At 54.0% G+C, this 15,909-nt stretch overlaps 1 protein-coding gene across 3 annotated transcripts in view; it reads left to right on the top strand.

Moving 5' to 3' along the window:
• The window catches only part of PAX7 (paired box 7), a 102,633-nt gene that overhangs the window by 56,903 nt on the left and 29,821 nt on the right, over window positions 1–15,909 (top strand). For all 3 annotated transcript variants that reach the window (XM_058855162.1, XM_058855161.1, XM_058855160.1), the window contains exons 6-7: window positions 5,920–6,085; window positions 6,710–6,903. In XM_058855162.1, coding sequence (XP_058711145.1) covers window positions 5,920–6,085; window positions 6,710–6,903 — 360 coding nt within the window. The remainder of the gene's footprint in view (window positions 1–5,919; window positions 6,086–6,709; window positions 6,904–15,909) is intronic.

Raw genomic sequence — 15,909 nt, 5'->3', positions numbered from 1 at the left:
GGGGAAGGAGTTTGGGGTCGGTTCTGCAGGATTTGGGGAAGGGAGTTTGGGGTTGGCTCCACAGGATTTGGGAAAGGAGTTTGGGGTCGGTTCTGCAGGATTTGGGGAAGAAGTTTTGGGTCGGTTCTGCAGGATTTGGGGAAGGAGTTTGGGGTTAGTTCTGCAGGATTTGGGGAAGGAGTTTGGGGTTGGTTCTGCAGGATTTGGGGAAGGAGTTTGGGGTTGTTCCTGCAGGATTTGGGGAAGGAGTTTGGGGTTGGTTCTGCAGGATTTGGGGAGGGGATTTTGGGGTCGGTTCTGCAGGATTTGGGGAAGGAGTTTGGGGTCAGTTCTGCAGGATTTGGGGAAGGAGTTTGGGGTTGGTTCTGCAGAATTTGGGGAGGGGATTTGGGGTTAGTTCTGCAGGATTTGGGGAAGGAGTTTGGGGTCAGTTCTGCAGGATTTGGGGAAGGACTTTGGGGTCTGTTCCTGGAGGATTTGGGGAGGGGATTTTGGGGTTGGCTCAGCAGGATTTGGGGAGGGGATTTTGGGGTCGGTTCTACAGGATTTGGGGAGGGGATTTTGGGGTCGGCTCTGCAGGATTTGGGGAAGGACTTTGGGGTTGCTCCCCAAGCTCTGCCAACCCTTTTGCAAGCCCAGCTTTGGAACAACCTCTCCGGCAGCTCCCAAACTTCCTCCTCTTCCTCCTCTTCCTCCTCCAGCGCGGTCGGAGCAGGCCCAGGCTCCACGCCAGGCTCGCCATGCTGTAACAGGATCCCGTGGCAGGGGAATCTTTCGGGGCTGATAAAGCCGGGAACTGAAGGCAGGTTCCCTTTGAAGTGCACCTCGCATTACAGCGAGCTGCTCCAGCCTCGGGATTTCAACCACCAATAAAATGATTTATGAGCATAAAAAGGCCCCAGCCACCTTTGAGGAGGGGGGAAGGGGAGGAATCGCAAACGTCATTAGCTGCAGAGGCTCCGCTTTTTCTTCTCCGGGTTAGAAAGGAGGGGCGGAATCGACCTGTTTGGGCCACAAAATGAGCGCGGGGAGATAAATCCCATCAGGGGTTTGGTGCGAGGGCTGCAGCCTCCAGCCGGGCTCGGGAGTGCTTTAAACTCCCGGGATTCTCTTTTGGTGCAGGTGGATTTGGGTTTTTTTTCAGTGTTATCGCGTCTCGTTCGTTCGGCTGCGCCGCTCCAACCAACGCCGGGATCGCCGGCACCTTCCCGAGCCTCAATCTCAGCTGGCTGAGTGTGGAAATCACCCAAAATGTGAAAAATGGGGGGTTTATCCTCAGTTTAACCCCGCTGTAAGGACTCAAATTGGTTGACTTCAATCCCAAAAGCAACAGTTTTCCTGGAGTCGCAGGAGGAGCGTAATTAGGAACTGGATTTCTTTGCTGATAATCCTCTCCCTTGGAGTTTATCTTCCCTTTCTTCTCAAACGCTGCAGAGCAAAAAGGCTCATCCCCAGGGTGGCTCTACCTGGCTGTAAAAGGATCCAGAGTATCCTTTTATCTCCACAGAAAACAAAGGAATTACAGCGGATGTGGGAAGCGGGACGGGAGGTGCCGCGCTGGCGCAGGTGGATTTTAATCCTGAACAGATTTAAAGTGTAAATGAGACAAAAATCGCCTCACACGGGGCATGAAACAGCACAAATCTGTTCCGAGTTGGGTTTTGATCACATAAATCCTCCTGTCCCATCCCAGAACATCTCACTCCGCGTCTCATCCCGGGTGGATTCGCAGCATCTGCCTCTTGGTTGGGATGAAAAATAAAAAAGGATCTTTCCCACCTTTGGGAAAATCAAGAATTGCATTCCTGGGTTCCATTTCTCTCTCTCTTCCCTGGATTCAGATCTGGGTGATGGTTTTGCTTCAGGTGTTGGAGCTTTTCTCTTCTCCACTCTGGGATCTCGATCTTTTGGGATCTGGGAGCTCTTCCGGCCTTTTCCTCTGCAAAGAAAGGTTTATTCCTCTGCAAAGGGAACATTTCCCTCCTTCTCCTCTGCAAAGAGAAGGTTCATTTCTCTCCTTTTCCACTGGAAAAAAAGGTTTATTCCTCTGCAAAGAGAAGATTTCTCCTTTTCCTCTGCAAAGAAAAAGGTTTATTCCTCAACTTTTCCTCCTCAAAGAGAGCATTTCCCTCCTTTTCCTCCAAAAAGACAAAGTTTGTTTCTCTCCTTTTCCTCTGCAGAGGGAACATTTCTTTCTCTCCTTTTCCTCCGCAAAGAGAAGGTTAATTTCTCTTTTTCCTCCACCAGGAGAAGGTTCATTTCTCTCCTTTTCCTCTGAAAAGGGAACATTTCTTTCCTTCCTTTTCCTCTGCAAAGGGAGCATTTCTTTCCCTCCTTTTCCTCTGCAAAGAGAAGTTTATTCCTCTCCTTTTCCTCCACAAAGAAAAGGTTCATTTCTCTCTTTTCCTCTGCAAAGACAAAGTTTATTCCTCTCCTTTTCCTCCTCAAAGAGAACATTTCCCTCTTTTTCCTCCACAAGGAGAAGGTTCATTTCTCTCCTTTTCCTCCACAAAGACAAAGTTTTTCCCTCTGCAAAGGGAGCATTTCTTTCCCTCCTTTTCCTCTGCAAAGAGAAGTTTATTCCTCTCCTTTTCCTCCACAAAGACAAGGTTCATTTCTCTCTTCTCCTCTGCAAAGACAAAGTTTGTTCCTCTCCTTTTCCTCTGCAAAGGGAACATTTCTTCCTCTCTTTTTCCTCCACAAGGAGAAGGTTCATTTTTCTCTTTTTCCTCCACAAGGAGAAGGTTCATTTTTCTCTTTTTCCTCCACAAGGAGAAGGTTCATTTTTCTCTTTTTCCTCCACAAGGAGAAGGTTCATTTCTCTCCTTTTCCCTCCACAAAGACAAAGTTTGTTCCTCTCCTTAATTACCAGAAACACTCAAGGTGTGGAAGTGGAAGGGAGGAGCAGAGCCAAGCCCACAGCCCCAGTTCTAGACTGGAATTGTGCAGGACAGGGAAAAAAAACCCAGGACAATGGATCCTCTTTGCGTGACCAGGCCAAATTTGGGTTATTTCGGTTATTTCGATGATTTCTTTATTCCTTTGTGCTGCTCTCTGCTCTTCCACGGGCTGGGCAGGATGAATTGCAAACCGGGGTTCATTCATTTGCTCTCCCCCTCCGCTCTGTCCCAGATTTGGGGGATGTGGGTGCCAGGAGCGGCCCCGGAGCTGCGGCCCCGCTGGGTGTGAGTGACCCATTTCTGTCACGGGAAGGAGGGGTTGGGTGCCAAGGACCTGCCAGGGCCCCAAAAAACCGCTCAGGGACTGCCTTGGCACCGGGGCCGCAAAGGGAACTGGGGGGGTTCTTGTTGGGGAAAAACCGGCGTGAAATGGGGGCCTGGAGGGGCCCCGTGAGTGGGGTTTGAGGAAACGGCACCCGTGAACTGGGAACAGAGCCAGGGAACCCCAAAACAACCCCAAAAGTGGGGTTTGATCAAATGGCACTCCAGGAAACTGGAAAGACATCCAGGAAACCCCAAAAGTGGGGTTTGAGCAAATGGCACCCCAGGAAACCGGGAAGAGATCCAGGGAACCCCAAAACAACCCCAAAAGTGGGGTTTGATCAAATGGCACCCCAGGAAACTGAGAACAGATCCAGGGAACCCCAAAACAACCCCAAAAGTGGGGTTTGATCAAATGGCACCCCAAGAAACTGGAAAGACATCCAGGGAACCCCAAAACAACCCCAAAAGTGGGGTTTGATGAAATGGCACCCCAGGAAACCGGGAACAGATCCAGGGAACCCCAAAACAACCCCAAAAGTGGGGTTTGATCAAATGGCACCCCAGGAAACTGGGAACAGATCCAGGGAACCCCAAAACAACCCCAAAAGTGGGGTTGGATCAAATGGCACCCCAAGAAACTGGAAAGACATCCAGGGAACCCCAAAACAATCCCAGGGGGAAGCTCAGGGGACACTTCATGGCAAGCTCAGAAGTCCCTGAATGGAAATTGCCTTTTCCAGTAGGAAAAATGTCCGGGAACAGGGAATCGTTTATAGGGAACTCGATAGGGAGGTGCTCACTTTGAGATCTGGATCCTGTTTGGGGCTTGTGGGACCATGGTTTTGTGGTGTTTAGGGAAGGAAGTTTGGGGTTGGTTCTGCAGGATTTGGGGAAGGGAGTTTGGGGTTGGTTCTGCAGGATTTGGGAAAGGAATTTGGGGTCAGTTCTGCTGGATTTGGGGAAGGAATTTGGGGTTGGTTCTGCAGGATTTGGGGAAGGAATTTGGGGTTGGTTCTGCAGGATTTGGGAAAGGAATTTGGGGTCAGTTCTGCAGGATTTGGGGAAGGAATTTGGGGTTGGTTCTGCAGGATTTGGGGAAGGAGTTTGGGGTCGGTTCTGCAGGATTTGGGGAAGGAATTTGGGGTTGTTCCTGCAGGATTTGGGGAAGGAACTTGGGGTTGTTCCTGCAGGATTTGGGAAAGGAATTTGGGGTTGGTTCTGCAGGATTTGGGGAAGGAATTTGGGGTCAGTTCTGCAGGATTTGGGGAAGGAGTTTGGAGCTGTTTTCACAGGACTGGGGAAGGACTTTGGGGCTGTCCCCAAAGGTGTGGGAACCCATTTTTAAGCCCAGCTCCTGCTCTGAGGCTGAGCAGCTTGGGAACCTGATGGAGAGGGAGGGGTTTCCCCCCCACTCTTGATTTTTGCTCCGGTTTTTTCCCATCGCTGTGAAATTCAATCGCGTTTTGCAGCTCTTGAGGCCTCCCAAAGCCCAGCAGCTGCGCTCTCATCTGGCTTGAAAGCTTATCCTCGTGAACCCCGAACAGAACCAGACCTGGGAGCCCTCTCTGAGGAAATGAAGCAAACCCAGCCTAGGAGAGACCCTTTTTTACCCTGATAAAACCCTTTTCCCCCCGATAAAACACTTAGGAATCCTTTTCTGGCTCTGCGGAAAGGAGATTTCCCCCGATAAAACACACCAGGGTGTCTGGAAAACTTTCTCTGGAGCCTGGCGGGTGAAGAGGCGCCTCGGCCGAGCTAAGCCCGGCTTTGCCGCGGAGTTTAGGCCGGGTTTATCGGATGGATCCGGGCTGGCTGCAGAGCTGCAGGCACTCCGAGGAGCTGAGGCTCCCCGAAACTCCCTGCGGGGCGGTTCTATCTCCCGAGCTCGTCTAAAACCGCCAGCTCGATGCTAATCTGGATATTTATCCCTCCTAACAGCGCCGCTATTATAGCGCTTAATCCTCCGGCAGCATTCCCAGCCCGGGCAGATAAGGAGGGACGGGCAGGTGGCAGCGGAGCATCTCCCTGGGATGGGCCCTGCCGGATCCCAGCTCCCCGGTGCCCCTCTCCCTGTGCCCCCAGCCGGGAGCGGCGTCTCCGGCCGCTGGAAATCCCGCGGGAGATGGATGGGCTCGGGGAAACTGAGGAATGGGGGTGAGGATCGGCCGGGGTACGGGTCCAGGAGCGGCTTGGGCCTGGTTTTGGCCAGGTGTTGGCATCTGTGTCACCCAGAGGTGTTTTCTGTCCCCCAGGTGTGACAGACACTGCTCAGATGTCACCCGGGGGTGTTTTCTGTCCCCAGGTGTTGCTCAGGTGTCACCCAGGGGTGTTTTCTGTCCCCCAGGTGTGACAGACACTGCTCAGGTGTCACTCAGAGATGTTTTCTGTCCCCCAGGTGTGGTCATCATGGCTCAGGTGTCACCTGAGGTGATCTCTGTCCCCCCAGGTGTTGCTCAGGTGTCACCCAGATGTGATTTCTGTTGCCAGGTGTTGCTCAGGTGTCACCCAGAGATGTTTTCTGCCCCCAAGTGTTGCTCAGGTGTCACCTGGGGGTATTTTCTGCCCCCAGGTGTTGCTCAGGTATCACCCAGATGTGATTTCTGTCCCCAGGTGTTGCTCAGGTGTCACCCGGGGGTGTTTTCTGCCCCCAGGCGTTGCTCAGGTGTCACCCAGGGGTATTTTCTGTCCCCCCCAGGTGTGGTTCAGCAACCGGCGGGCTCGCTGGCGCAAGCAGGCCGGAGCCAACCAGCTGGCGGCCTTCAACCACCTGCTGCCGGGGGGCTTCCCGCCCACGGGCATGCCGGCGCTGCCCCCGTACCAGCTGCCCGACTCCTCCTACCCCACCACCACCATCTCCCAAGGTGAGCCTTCCCTTCCCTGCTCCCCTTCCCACCTCCCCTGCGCCGGGCCGGCCGGTGTTGGAGCATCCCGGGCTCTGGGGTCCCTCCCAAACCATTCCTCGACGCTCTGCTCGGGCTTTTCTGGTCTCTGATACCCAGCCCGTGGATGATGGGAGAGTTGGGAGTCTCTTGTGGGTTTCTTTTCGTTGGGAAAATCAGGTTTTTCACTCAAAAAAACAAATGTTTTCTTCTCTGTCCCACGTCCCTTCTGCTGTGTGCTGTGGCTGGAGTTTTGAACAAGGGGCACATCCCCAGGAAATCGGGGGTTGTGTGGGTGACCCCTCAATCCACGTCCATTCCCCCGGCGGGAATATCCCAGTGGAAGGAACAGTTAATTCCAGCTGCCTTTGGCCTGGAATTTTTGCCTTTACCAAAGAATTCACGTTTTCTCTTTGCTGGGAGGGAAAACGAAGCAAAACCCAGACAAAACCCAGACATTTCCCGCTGGTTCCCGGCATGGCTGAGCCGCCATTCCCAGCAGTTTCCCGGGTGTTTCCCAGTGGTTTCCCGGGGTTTTCCTGGGGGTTTCCCGGGGTTTTCCTGGGGTTTTCCCGGGGAGATCCCAGCCCGTTGGTGTCCCCACAGACGGCGGCAGCACCGTGCACCGGCCGCAGCCGCTGCCGCCCTCCACCATGCACCAGGGCGGCCTGGCCGCCGCCGCCGACTCCGGCTCGGCCTACGGCGCCCGGCACAGCTTCTCCAGCTACTCCGAGAGCTTCATGAACGCCGCAGCCCCCGCCAACCACATGAACCCCGTCAGCAATGGCCTCTCCCCGCAGGTACGTGACCGTTTCCAGCCTTCTCCGGGTTCCGGGAGCGCGGAAACCGCCGGGATGCGGTGGCGGAACGCTGGTGGTTGTTGTTGGGGTTGTTGTTGTTGTTGTTGTGGTTGTTGTTGGGGTTGTTGTTGTCGGGAATTCCTGCTGGCAGCTCAATTAGCTCATTTGTTAATGAGCAGCAGCTCTGCCCTGAGCCCAGCGTTGGTCGTTCCCACGGCCAGGTTGGGATGAGGGGATCACCTGGAGCGCCTCCCAAAACCATCCCAGCCCCGCCGGTGGTGGGTTTGGTTCACACCTGAGGGATGACTCCAAAATTCATCTGTGGGGCTGATTTAGGCTCAGCCTGGAGCTTGGCCAGGTCTGGCACAGATCTGAGCTCAGAGATGGACATTTGGGGCGTCATTTTTAATATAATCCCGCTGATGCCAAGGCGTGGCTGAGCTGTGGAGGAGGAAAGGAGTTTCCAAGCTCACCTTCGTCTTCAGGTGGAGCTGGAAATGAGCAGCCAGGACTTGTCCTCATCCCGAGGGACACCAAATCCCGTTTTTTCCACTCTCAGTCGCTCGTGGGATACGGAGCTGTCGTTTCAGAGGGATCAGTTTATTTAGGACGGGAAACCGAAATAATTCGGAACTAGGAGGAGAAATGAGGAGGGCGCCGGAAATGGGAGATTCATTTTCCGGCGGTTTGGAGAGGAGTCCAACAAACAGGGACACCTGGGGGATGTTCAGGTGCAGGAGTTTGGGATTTCTTGAGTGTGAAAACAAAGGGGAAACGGGGAAATTTTACAACTTCTATGGAATGGTACAAATCCCCCGCTTTTGGCTTTGAATGGGGAAATATTGAAATGGGACTGGCACGAGGTGAAATGGGAAAATATTGAAATATTGACTGGCACGAAGTGAAATGGGAAAATATTGAAATGGGACTGGCACGAGGTGAAATGGGAAAATATTGAAATGGGACTGGCACGAGGTGAAATGGGAAAATATTGAAATGTTGACTGGCACGAGGTGAAATGGGAAAATATTGAAATGGGACTGGCATGAGGTGAAATGGGAAAATATTGAAATGGGACTGGCACGAGGTGAAATGGGAAAATATTGAAATATTGACTGGCATGAGGTGAAATGGGAAAATATTGAAATGGGACTGGCACGAGGTGAAATGGGAAAATATTGAAATATTGACTGGCACGGAGCTGGATGTTACTCCAAACAGGGAAATTGGGGGGGGAACAGGCAGATATCCCTCTGACAAGGGATTTCTGAGAGCCCTGGGCTCAGGCTCGGAGGATACAGCCTGGGATTCAAAGGCAGGCCTGGGTTAGCTGGGCCAGGGCCCGGGATTAACTCAGATGATCCCGAGTGCAATTTATCCCCACGGAATAAGGCGGGGATGAGATGCCTGGGATGAGCCTGAAGGCCATCCTGCAATTTCCATTTCCCTTCATCCTCTCCTGCCCAGTCCCGCAGAATCAGGGGCTCGTTGAAAGGACCAGACCGTGGCTTTTCCTCCGCTTATCCCAATCCCAAATTCCCCTGCCCCCAGGCTCAGGCTGGGGACAGATATCCCTGAGCCCATAAGCCCTTTGTATGGGAAAGAGAGGATCCTTTATCTGGCAGGCCTGAAGAAAAGAGAGCTTTGCACCCCCAGGAAGAGGAGATTCCCATTTTCCCGAAGCTTTTAATCATGTGAGGGCCAAGATATCAGCATGGAAATTCGCCCGTTCCCTTTGTGCGCTCAGAGCCTGACCCAGGTTATTTCCCGACTGCTTTGCATTCCCTGATCAAAAATTCCTGCCTTTCCCAGCCCTCTGCTGTTCCTAGTGGAAGGAGACGAGAAATGCTCCCAGTGGGATGAAGAACCCCTGGATTTGTCCTTTTTTTAGGGCAGTTTTGGGAGGGCTCTTTATGGGGCGCTCGGCCTCATTTATTAATCGCGTTGAGCGCGATCCCGCTCTGCTGCGGCATTCCAGGGAAATCCCAGCGGGATTCCACCCTCCTGGCTGCCCGAGGTTCCTCTCTGCAGGGAGAAGGAGGGAAAAAGGGAGTTCAGGAGGTTGGAAAAACCAGACTGGGGGCTGAGGATGATGGTGGTTTGACGAGGGTTTCTCATTTCCCCCCGGCGGCAGCGGGAGGAGATTTCTTGGCGCTTTCGATGGGAGAGGGGGCCGGGAGCTCCCGGCTTTTGCTCCCTATCCAGTTACCCCGGGATTGGATGTCCCGGCTGGAATCCACGGGCTGTGCTGGCAGCTGGAATCCGGGAGGAGAAGCACGGCGTTCCCGTTCCCAAAGAGAAAACGGGGATTTGGTGTGGCCACCGCGGCGTTCCCGTTCCCAAAGAGAAAATGGGGATTTGGTGTGGCCACCGTGGCGTTCCCATTCCCAAAGAGAAAACGGGAATTTGGTGTGGTCACTGCGGCGTTCCCATTCCCAAAGAGAAAAGGGGGATTTGGGGTGTTTTGGAGATATGGCGTTCCCATTCCCAAACAGAAAATGGGGATTGGAGTGTCTTGGAGATTTGGTGTCCCCATTCCCAAAGAGAAAACGGGAATTTGGTGTGGCCACCGCAGTGTTCCCGTTCCCAAAGAGAAAATGGGGATTTGGGGTGTTTTGGAGATTTGTTGTCCCCATTCCCAAAGAAAAAATGGGAATTAGAGTTTTTTGAGATTTGAAGTGATTTGGCATTCCCATTCCCAAACAGAAAATGGGAATTGGAGTGTCTTGGAGATTTGGTGTTCCCATTCCCAAAGAGAAAACGGGGATTTGGTGTGGCCACCACGGCATTCCCATTCCCAAAGAGAAAATGGGGATTGGAGAGTTTTGGAGATTCAAAGTTCCCATTCCCAAACAGAAAATGGGAATTGGAGTGTCTTGGAGATTTGGTGTTCCCATTCCCAAAGAGAAAACGGGGATTTGGTGTGGCCACCACGGCATTCCCATTCCCAAAGAGAAAATGGGGATTGGAGAGTTTTGGAGATTCAAAGTTCCCATTCCCAAAGAGAAAACAGGGATTGGAGTGTCTTGGTGATTTGAAGTGATTTGGCATTCCCATTCCCAAACAGAAAATGGGGATTTGGGGTGTCCACAGCCATGTTCCCATTCCCAAAGAGAAAACAGGGATTGGAGAGTTTTGGAGATTCGAAGTTCCCATTCCCAAAGAGAAAAGGGGGATTTGGGGTGGCCACCGCAGTGTTCCTGTTCCCAAAGAGAAAATGGGAATTGGAGTTTTTTGAGATTTGAGGTGATTTGGCATTCCCATTCCCAAGGAGAAAACAGGGATTGGAGTGTCTTGGAGATTTGGTGTTCCCATTCCCAAAGAGAAAATGGGAATTTGGGATGGAGCAGGGATTTGAGATAAAACAGGAATTTGGGATGGAGCAGGAGCTTGGGATGGAGCAGGAATTTAAGATAGATCAGGAATTTGGGATGGAGCAGGAATTTAGGATAGATCAGGGATTTGGGATGGAGCAGGAATTTGGGATGGAGCAGGAGTTTGGGATAGATCAGGGATTTGGGATGGAGCAGGAGTTTGGAGCCTCCCACCAGGCCAGCTTACCCCAAAGCCCACCCAGCCTGGCCTTAGGCTCGGTTTTAGGCGTGGTTTTAAGCTCAAGCAGGACCTGCCAACCCTTCAGGAGCTGCTGTGGGGGCTGAGGGGGGAAACGAGGGAATGATCCCGAGAATTACGGGACAAAACCACTTTGGCTGCTGCTGGGAGCAGAGAAATCCGCTTTTTTCCTCTATTTCCCGCTGTTTTTCCTCTCCATCCTCCCCCTCCCCATCTCTTCCACCTTTTCCAGCGTCTCCGTGGGTTTTTAGGAGGGTTCTGGAGCAGGGCCCAAACTCTTGCCACCGTTCCCGTGCTGGGAGCTTCTCCAGAGCCCAAAATTCTCCGTTTGGGGCAGGTGGAGCCGGGGAAAAGCTCAAAACTGAGCAGGAGTTCCAGGCTTTTCCCAGAATTTGTTATTCCTGAGACCTCGGAATCTCCCAACAGCCCCGCGGGATCTCCAGGGATTAAGACAATTCCAGAGATGCAAAGAGCCAAGAGAAACTTGTTCAGCTCCTCGGAGTTGTTGCTTTAATTTTCCCTGGGCTTTCCGTGGCTCTGAGGGAATTCATTCCCAGTGTCTGGAGCTCGGGGTCAGATTCCCAGTCCTGGCTTTGTCACTGGGTTTGGGATCCCTCCTGGCTCTGGGAATTCCTTCCCCGATTCCCAATGATCCCTCCTGGCTCTGGAAATCCCTCCTGGCTCTGGGAATTCCCTCCCCGATTCCCAATGATCCCTCCTGGCTCTGAGAATTCCTTCCCCGATTCCCAAGGATCCCTCCTGGCTCTGGAAATTCATTCCCTGATTCCCAAAGATCTCTTCTGGATCTGGGAATTTCTTCCCCAATTCCCGGGGATCCCTCCCGGCTCTGGAAATTCCTTCCCCGATTCCCAATGATCCCTCCTGGCTCTGGAAATCCCTCCTGGCTCCGGGAATCCCTCCTGGCTCTGGGAATTCCCTCCCCAATTCCCAAGGATCCCTCCTGGCTCTGGGAATTCATTCCCTGATTCCCAAGGATCTCTTCTGGATCTGGGAATTCCTTCCCCGATTCCCGGGGATCCCTCCCGGCTCTGGAAATTCCCTCCCCAATTCCCAATGATCCCTCCTGGCTCTGAGAATTCCTTCCCCGATTCCCAAGGATCCCTCCCGGCTCTGGAAATTCCTTCCCCGATTCCCAAGGATCCCTCCTGGCTCTGAGAATTCTTTCCCCAATTCCCAGGGATCCCTCCTGGCTCTGGGAATTCCTTCCCTGATTCCCAAGGATCCCTCCTGGCTCTGGAGAGGTTGCGTTTTCTCCCTTCCCTGATTCCAGGGATCCCTCCTGGCTCTGGAAATTCCTTCCCCAATTCCCAAGGATCCCTCCTGGCTCTGGAATCCCTCCTGGCCCTGGAGAGGTTGCGTTTTCTCCCTTCCCTGATTCCCAGTGACACCTCCCGGCTCTGGGAATTCCTTCCCCGATTTCCAGGGATCCCTCCCGGCTCTGGAGATGCCGCCCTCTCTCCCTTCCCTCGGTGCCACCAATTCCTTTCTCCCTTTTTTTTTCTTTTTTTCCCGTTTATTTTTTTTTGTCGGAGCCACCGCGCCTGTAATAACCATTCCAAATGAGTCTTGCTGGGCCAGGAGAAAGGGGAGGGGAAGGGGAAAAAAAAAAAGAAAAAGGGGGAGGAGAGGATGAGATTTGGGGGTTGGGAGAAAAGGGAGGAGGGGGTTTAAATAGCAAAGAATTAGGAGGGGGTAAAAAAAAAAAAATAAATAAAAATCTGATGCAAATCACTGGTGGAGAGAAAATTATGTGCAATTACCCGAGCGATACTGGGCAGCCGTGCCCACCCCAACCAACAAGATCTCATTAACAAGCAGAAAATAAGATTGAAATGGTGTGTAAAAGAGCTGAAAAATGAATTTGAATGCTGCATTTGTCCACAATTACCCCCTCGTTCACACATATTTTATTGCAATTTTTTTATTATTCTTAATCTTTCCATCCCTCAAAGCAGATTGGGAACATCCTGGCATTACGGTTGCTGAGGGAGGAAGCATTAAGGATTCCCCGTTTCCCTGAAAGGAGACCCTTCTCTCGCTCGAATTTTCCAGCCTCGCTTTTGGCCGGATCAGGATTCATTTCCCGGCTTATCCCGGTGTTCCTTCCTCATCCTTTAACACCGGCGCCTTCCTTTTCCCATCTCTCCTTCTCTCCATCCCCCCTCCAGGCTTTTCCTCCTCATCCTCCTCATTCCCGTTTCTCCAGAGGATCCCGATCCCTCCTCCTTTGCCCTTCAGGAGCGTCCCTCGCATCCCTCACGCCGCCTTCCTTCCCCTCCTCATCCTCCCCGCGACCTTGGAGCGGGATTCCCGATAAATCCTCGCCCAAAAAAGGGAAGCTCCGGCTTCCTCCGGGAAAAGCGGCTCCGCGTTCTCCCTAAACTTTTAACCCGCACATCCCAAGAAAACCACCCGGGGTTTTTTTTTTTCCCCCCCTCGCTGAAGTTTCTGGCATTTTTTTTTTTGGGGATATATTTCACCAAACAAAGCCCATCTGCTCTTGTCAGTTTGACGCCTCCGCTGCCGGCACCGGGAAAAGAAGGGAACATTTTTCCCGTGTGAAAACAGATCCCTCTCCTTTTTTTTTTTTTTTTAATTTTTTTTTTTTTCCTCCTGATTCCCGGCTCCGAGGAGGGTGGGAAGGGGGGAATTCACACCCGAGGGGCCTCTCCGTCCTGAGGTTCCCTGGATGGATTGGGGTGCTCTGATCCCGCTGGAAATCCCCCAAAAAAACAACAAAAAAACCTAAAAAAGCAGAATTTCCTCCCTTTAACCCGAATTCTGGGTTGGTCCCCGCGTGATTCCCGCTCCAGCCGTGCTGCTGAGATAGGAAAACACCGGGAGGGATTTGGGATTTGGGATTTGGGAGCTCCATTCCCCCGAGCCTGGAATCCCATGGGAATTTTGGCAGGATCGGCCCCCGAGGCTCCGCAAACTCCGGGACGCGAATTGGGGAGGAATAAGGAAGAAACAGGAGGAGAAAAGTGGGGATAAAAACCCTGGGGAGGAGAGCAGGAGCGATGGCAGCAGGAATGAGACGCGTGGAAGCTCCTGATAAGGCTCCAGATGTGGAATTTGAGGCACCCAGGGCTGAGACACCAAAATCTGTCCCCAAAATCTGTCCCCAAAATCTTCCAACCTCCCTCCCCAGCCAGACCCCGCTCCCCACCGCTGCGGCGAGGGGGGAAAAACCTCAGCGGGGCGGGTGGAATTCCTGAATTCCTGAATTCCTGCGGCAATCCCGGCGGGATTTGGCCGGGAGACGCGGCTCTGCCGATTCCTGCGGGAGCTCGGGACGCGGCGAGCGGCGCACGGGAGGGAAAATGAGCAATTAGCAATTAACGCCGCATTCCCGGCGACCTCCGGCACGCGGAGCCGCTGGAAAATCCCAGGGATCCGCTGGGAAAGGCAGCCCGGGAATGAGGGGAGCGAGATAGGAAGGGGAAGTTTAAAAAGCGAGGGGGGCAATAAAAGGAATAAAATAATTGGGATCGGGAGGGCGCGCGCCGCATTCCCGGGGCGCGCATTCCCGGCTGCTCCCGGTAAATCCAGCTGTGCTCCAGCTGTGCCCCGCCTGGGAAGAGCCAATCCCGGGCAGGAAAAATCTCCAGAGGCGCGTTCGGCCGAGGATCGGGATCCAGGGCTCATTGTGGGGTTCATTCCAGAGGGATGGGGAAGCTCGGGTGGATTTGGGGATTTTCTGCAGAGATCCCAGCCTGGAGCCGGGAATCTCCTCCTGGGAACCGGAGCTCTGCGGGTGTGGGAGAGGGATCAGCTCCCAGTTTTCCCTTTGCTTCGCCATCCCCGGGCGCGCTGAGGAAAATTCCCGTTCCCTCCCATCCCTGCTGGAGAGGCTGCGGCACACGGGGGATTTTGGGGGCTGTGTCCAGCCCTGGAGCATCCCCGGGAGCTGCTCAGGAGGGCTCTGCAGCCCCTCAGCCTCGGGAGAGGTTGATGGGATGAGAGGAATCCCAAAAGGATGCTGGGCTGAGCTTCGGTGTGAGAGTTTAGGGGAGAGTTTGGGGGTCCAGAGGGTCCGGAGCGACCCTCACACCACCCCGGGTGGGGAGCAGGAGCAGGGAATGGCTCTGGGATGTGGGATCGGACAGTTTGGGGTGCGGGAATGGCTCTGCAGGGACACTTCGGGGTGCGGGGAATGACTGTGATGTGGCCTCGGACATTCTGGGGTGCGGGAACGGCTCTGGGATGTGGGATCGGACATTTTGGGGTGTACGAATGGCTCTGGGATGCGGGGTCAGGCAGTTTGGGATGTGGGAATGGCTCTGCAGGGACACTTTGGGGTGCGGGAATGGCTCTGTGATGTGGCCTCGGACATTTTGGGGTGCGGGAATGGCTCTGGGATGTGGGGTCGGGCAGTTTGGGGTGCGGGAATGGCTCTGGGATGCGGGGTCAGGCAGTTTGGGATGCAGGGAATGGCTCTGCAGGGACACTTTGGGGTGCGGGGAATCCTTTGGGATGTGGGATCGGACACTCTGGAGTGCAAGGAATGGCTCTGGGATGTGGCCCCGGGCAGTTTGGGGTGCGGGAACGGCTCTGGGATGTGGGCTGGGACACTTTGGGGTGCGGGAATGGCTCTGCAGGGACACTTTGGGGTGCGGGAATGGCTGTGATGTGGCCCCGGACACTTTGGGGTGCGGGAATGGCTCTGCAGGGACATTTTGGGATGCCAGGGCCGGGCAGGACCCGCTGCGTGTCCAGGGAAGCGCAAGGAAGGACCAGGAGATCCAGGAGATCCAGGAGCAGCAGGGAAGGACCGGGCAGCTCCGGGCTCTGTTCCACACCGGGGTCCCCCCCTTTTCGGGGCGCTGGATTTGCGTGGAAACCCCCCGGTGCTGCGGGGCTGCCAAAATCCGAGCCCGGCATCATTTCACGGCGGGGACCGGAGATCTCCGACCCCGGAGGGCTCTGGGGGCGATCAAAGATGCGCGGGGTCCCAGCTCCGGACAGCCCCTGAAGCCCATCCAGAGGCCAATCCATCAGATTTCAGGGAATTGAGCACCTGAAAGGCGCTCCCGAGGCTCGGGGGGCACAGGGCGAGGAGCCTGGGGTGCGCATCCAGGGAAATCACCGGGTGCTGGAGGTGGGAGCGGGGGGAAAGGGGGAATGAAGGCATGGAGGGGCTGATTTGGGAAATCACAGGGAAATTGGGAAGTTACCCTGGATGAGGGGTCTGGGAAAAAGAGGGAATGCAGGCTTGGAGAGGCTGTTTTGAGGAAAATCAGGGGAAAATTGGGAAGTTACCCTGGCTGTGAGGTCGGGGAAAAAGAGGGAATATAGACCTGGAGAGGCTGATTTGGGAAATCACAGGGAAATTGGGAAGATACCCTGGATGTGGGGTCGGGGAAAAAGAGGGAATGCAGGCTTGGAGGGGCTGTTTTGAGGAAAATCATG

Source organism: Poecile atricapillus, chromosome 22 (assembly GCF_030490865.1).
Source record: "Poecile atricapillus isolate bPoeAtr1 chromosome 22, bPoeAtr1.hap1, whole genome shotgun sequence".
NCBI classification, from domain to species: Eukaryota; Metazoa; Chordata; class Aves; order Passeriformes; family Paridae; genus Poecile; species Poecile atricapillus.
Note: the sequence above shows the minus strand (reverse complement) of the source record. Positions and strands in the feature narration are given on the sequence as shown.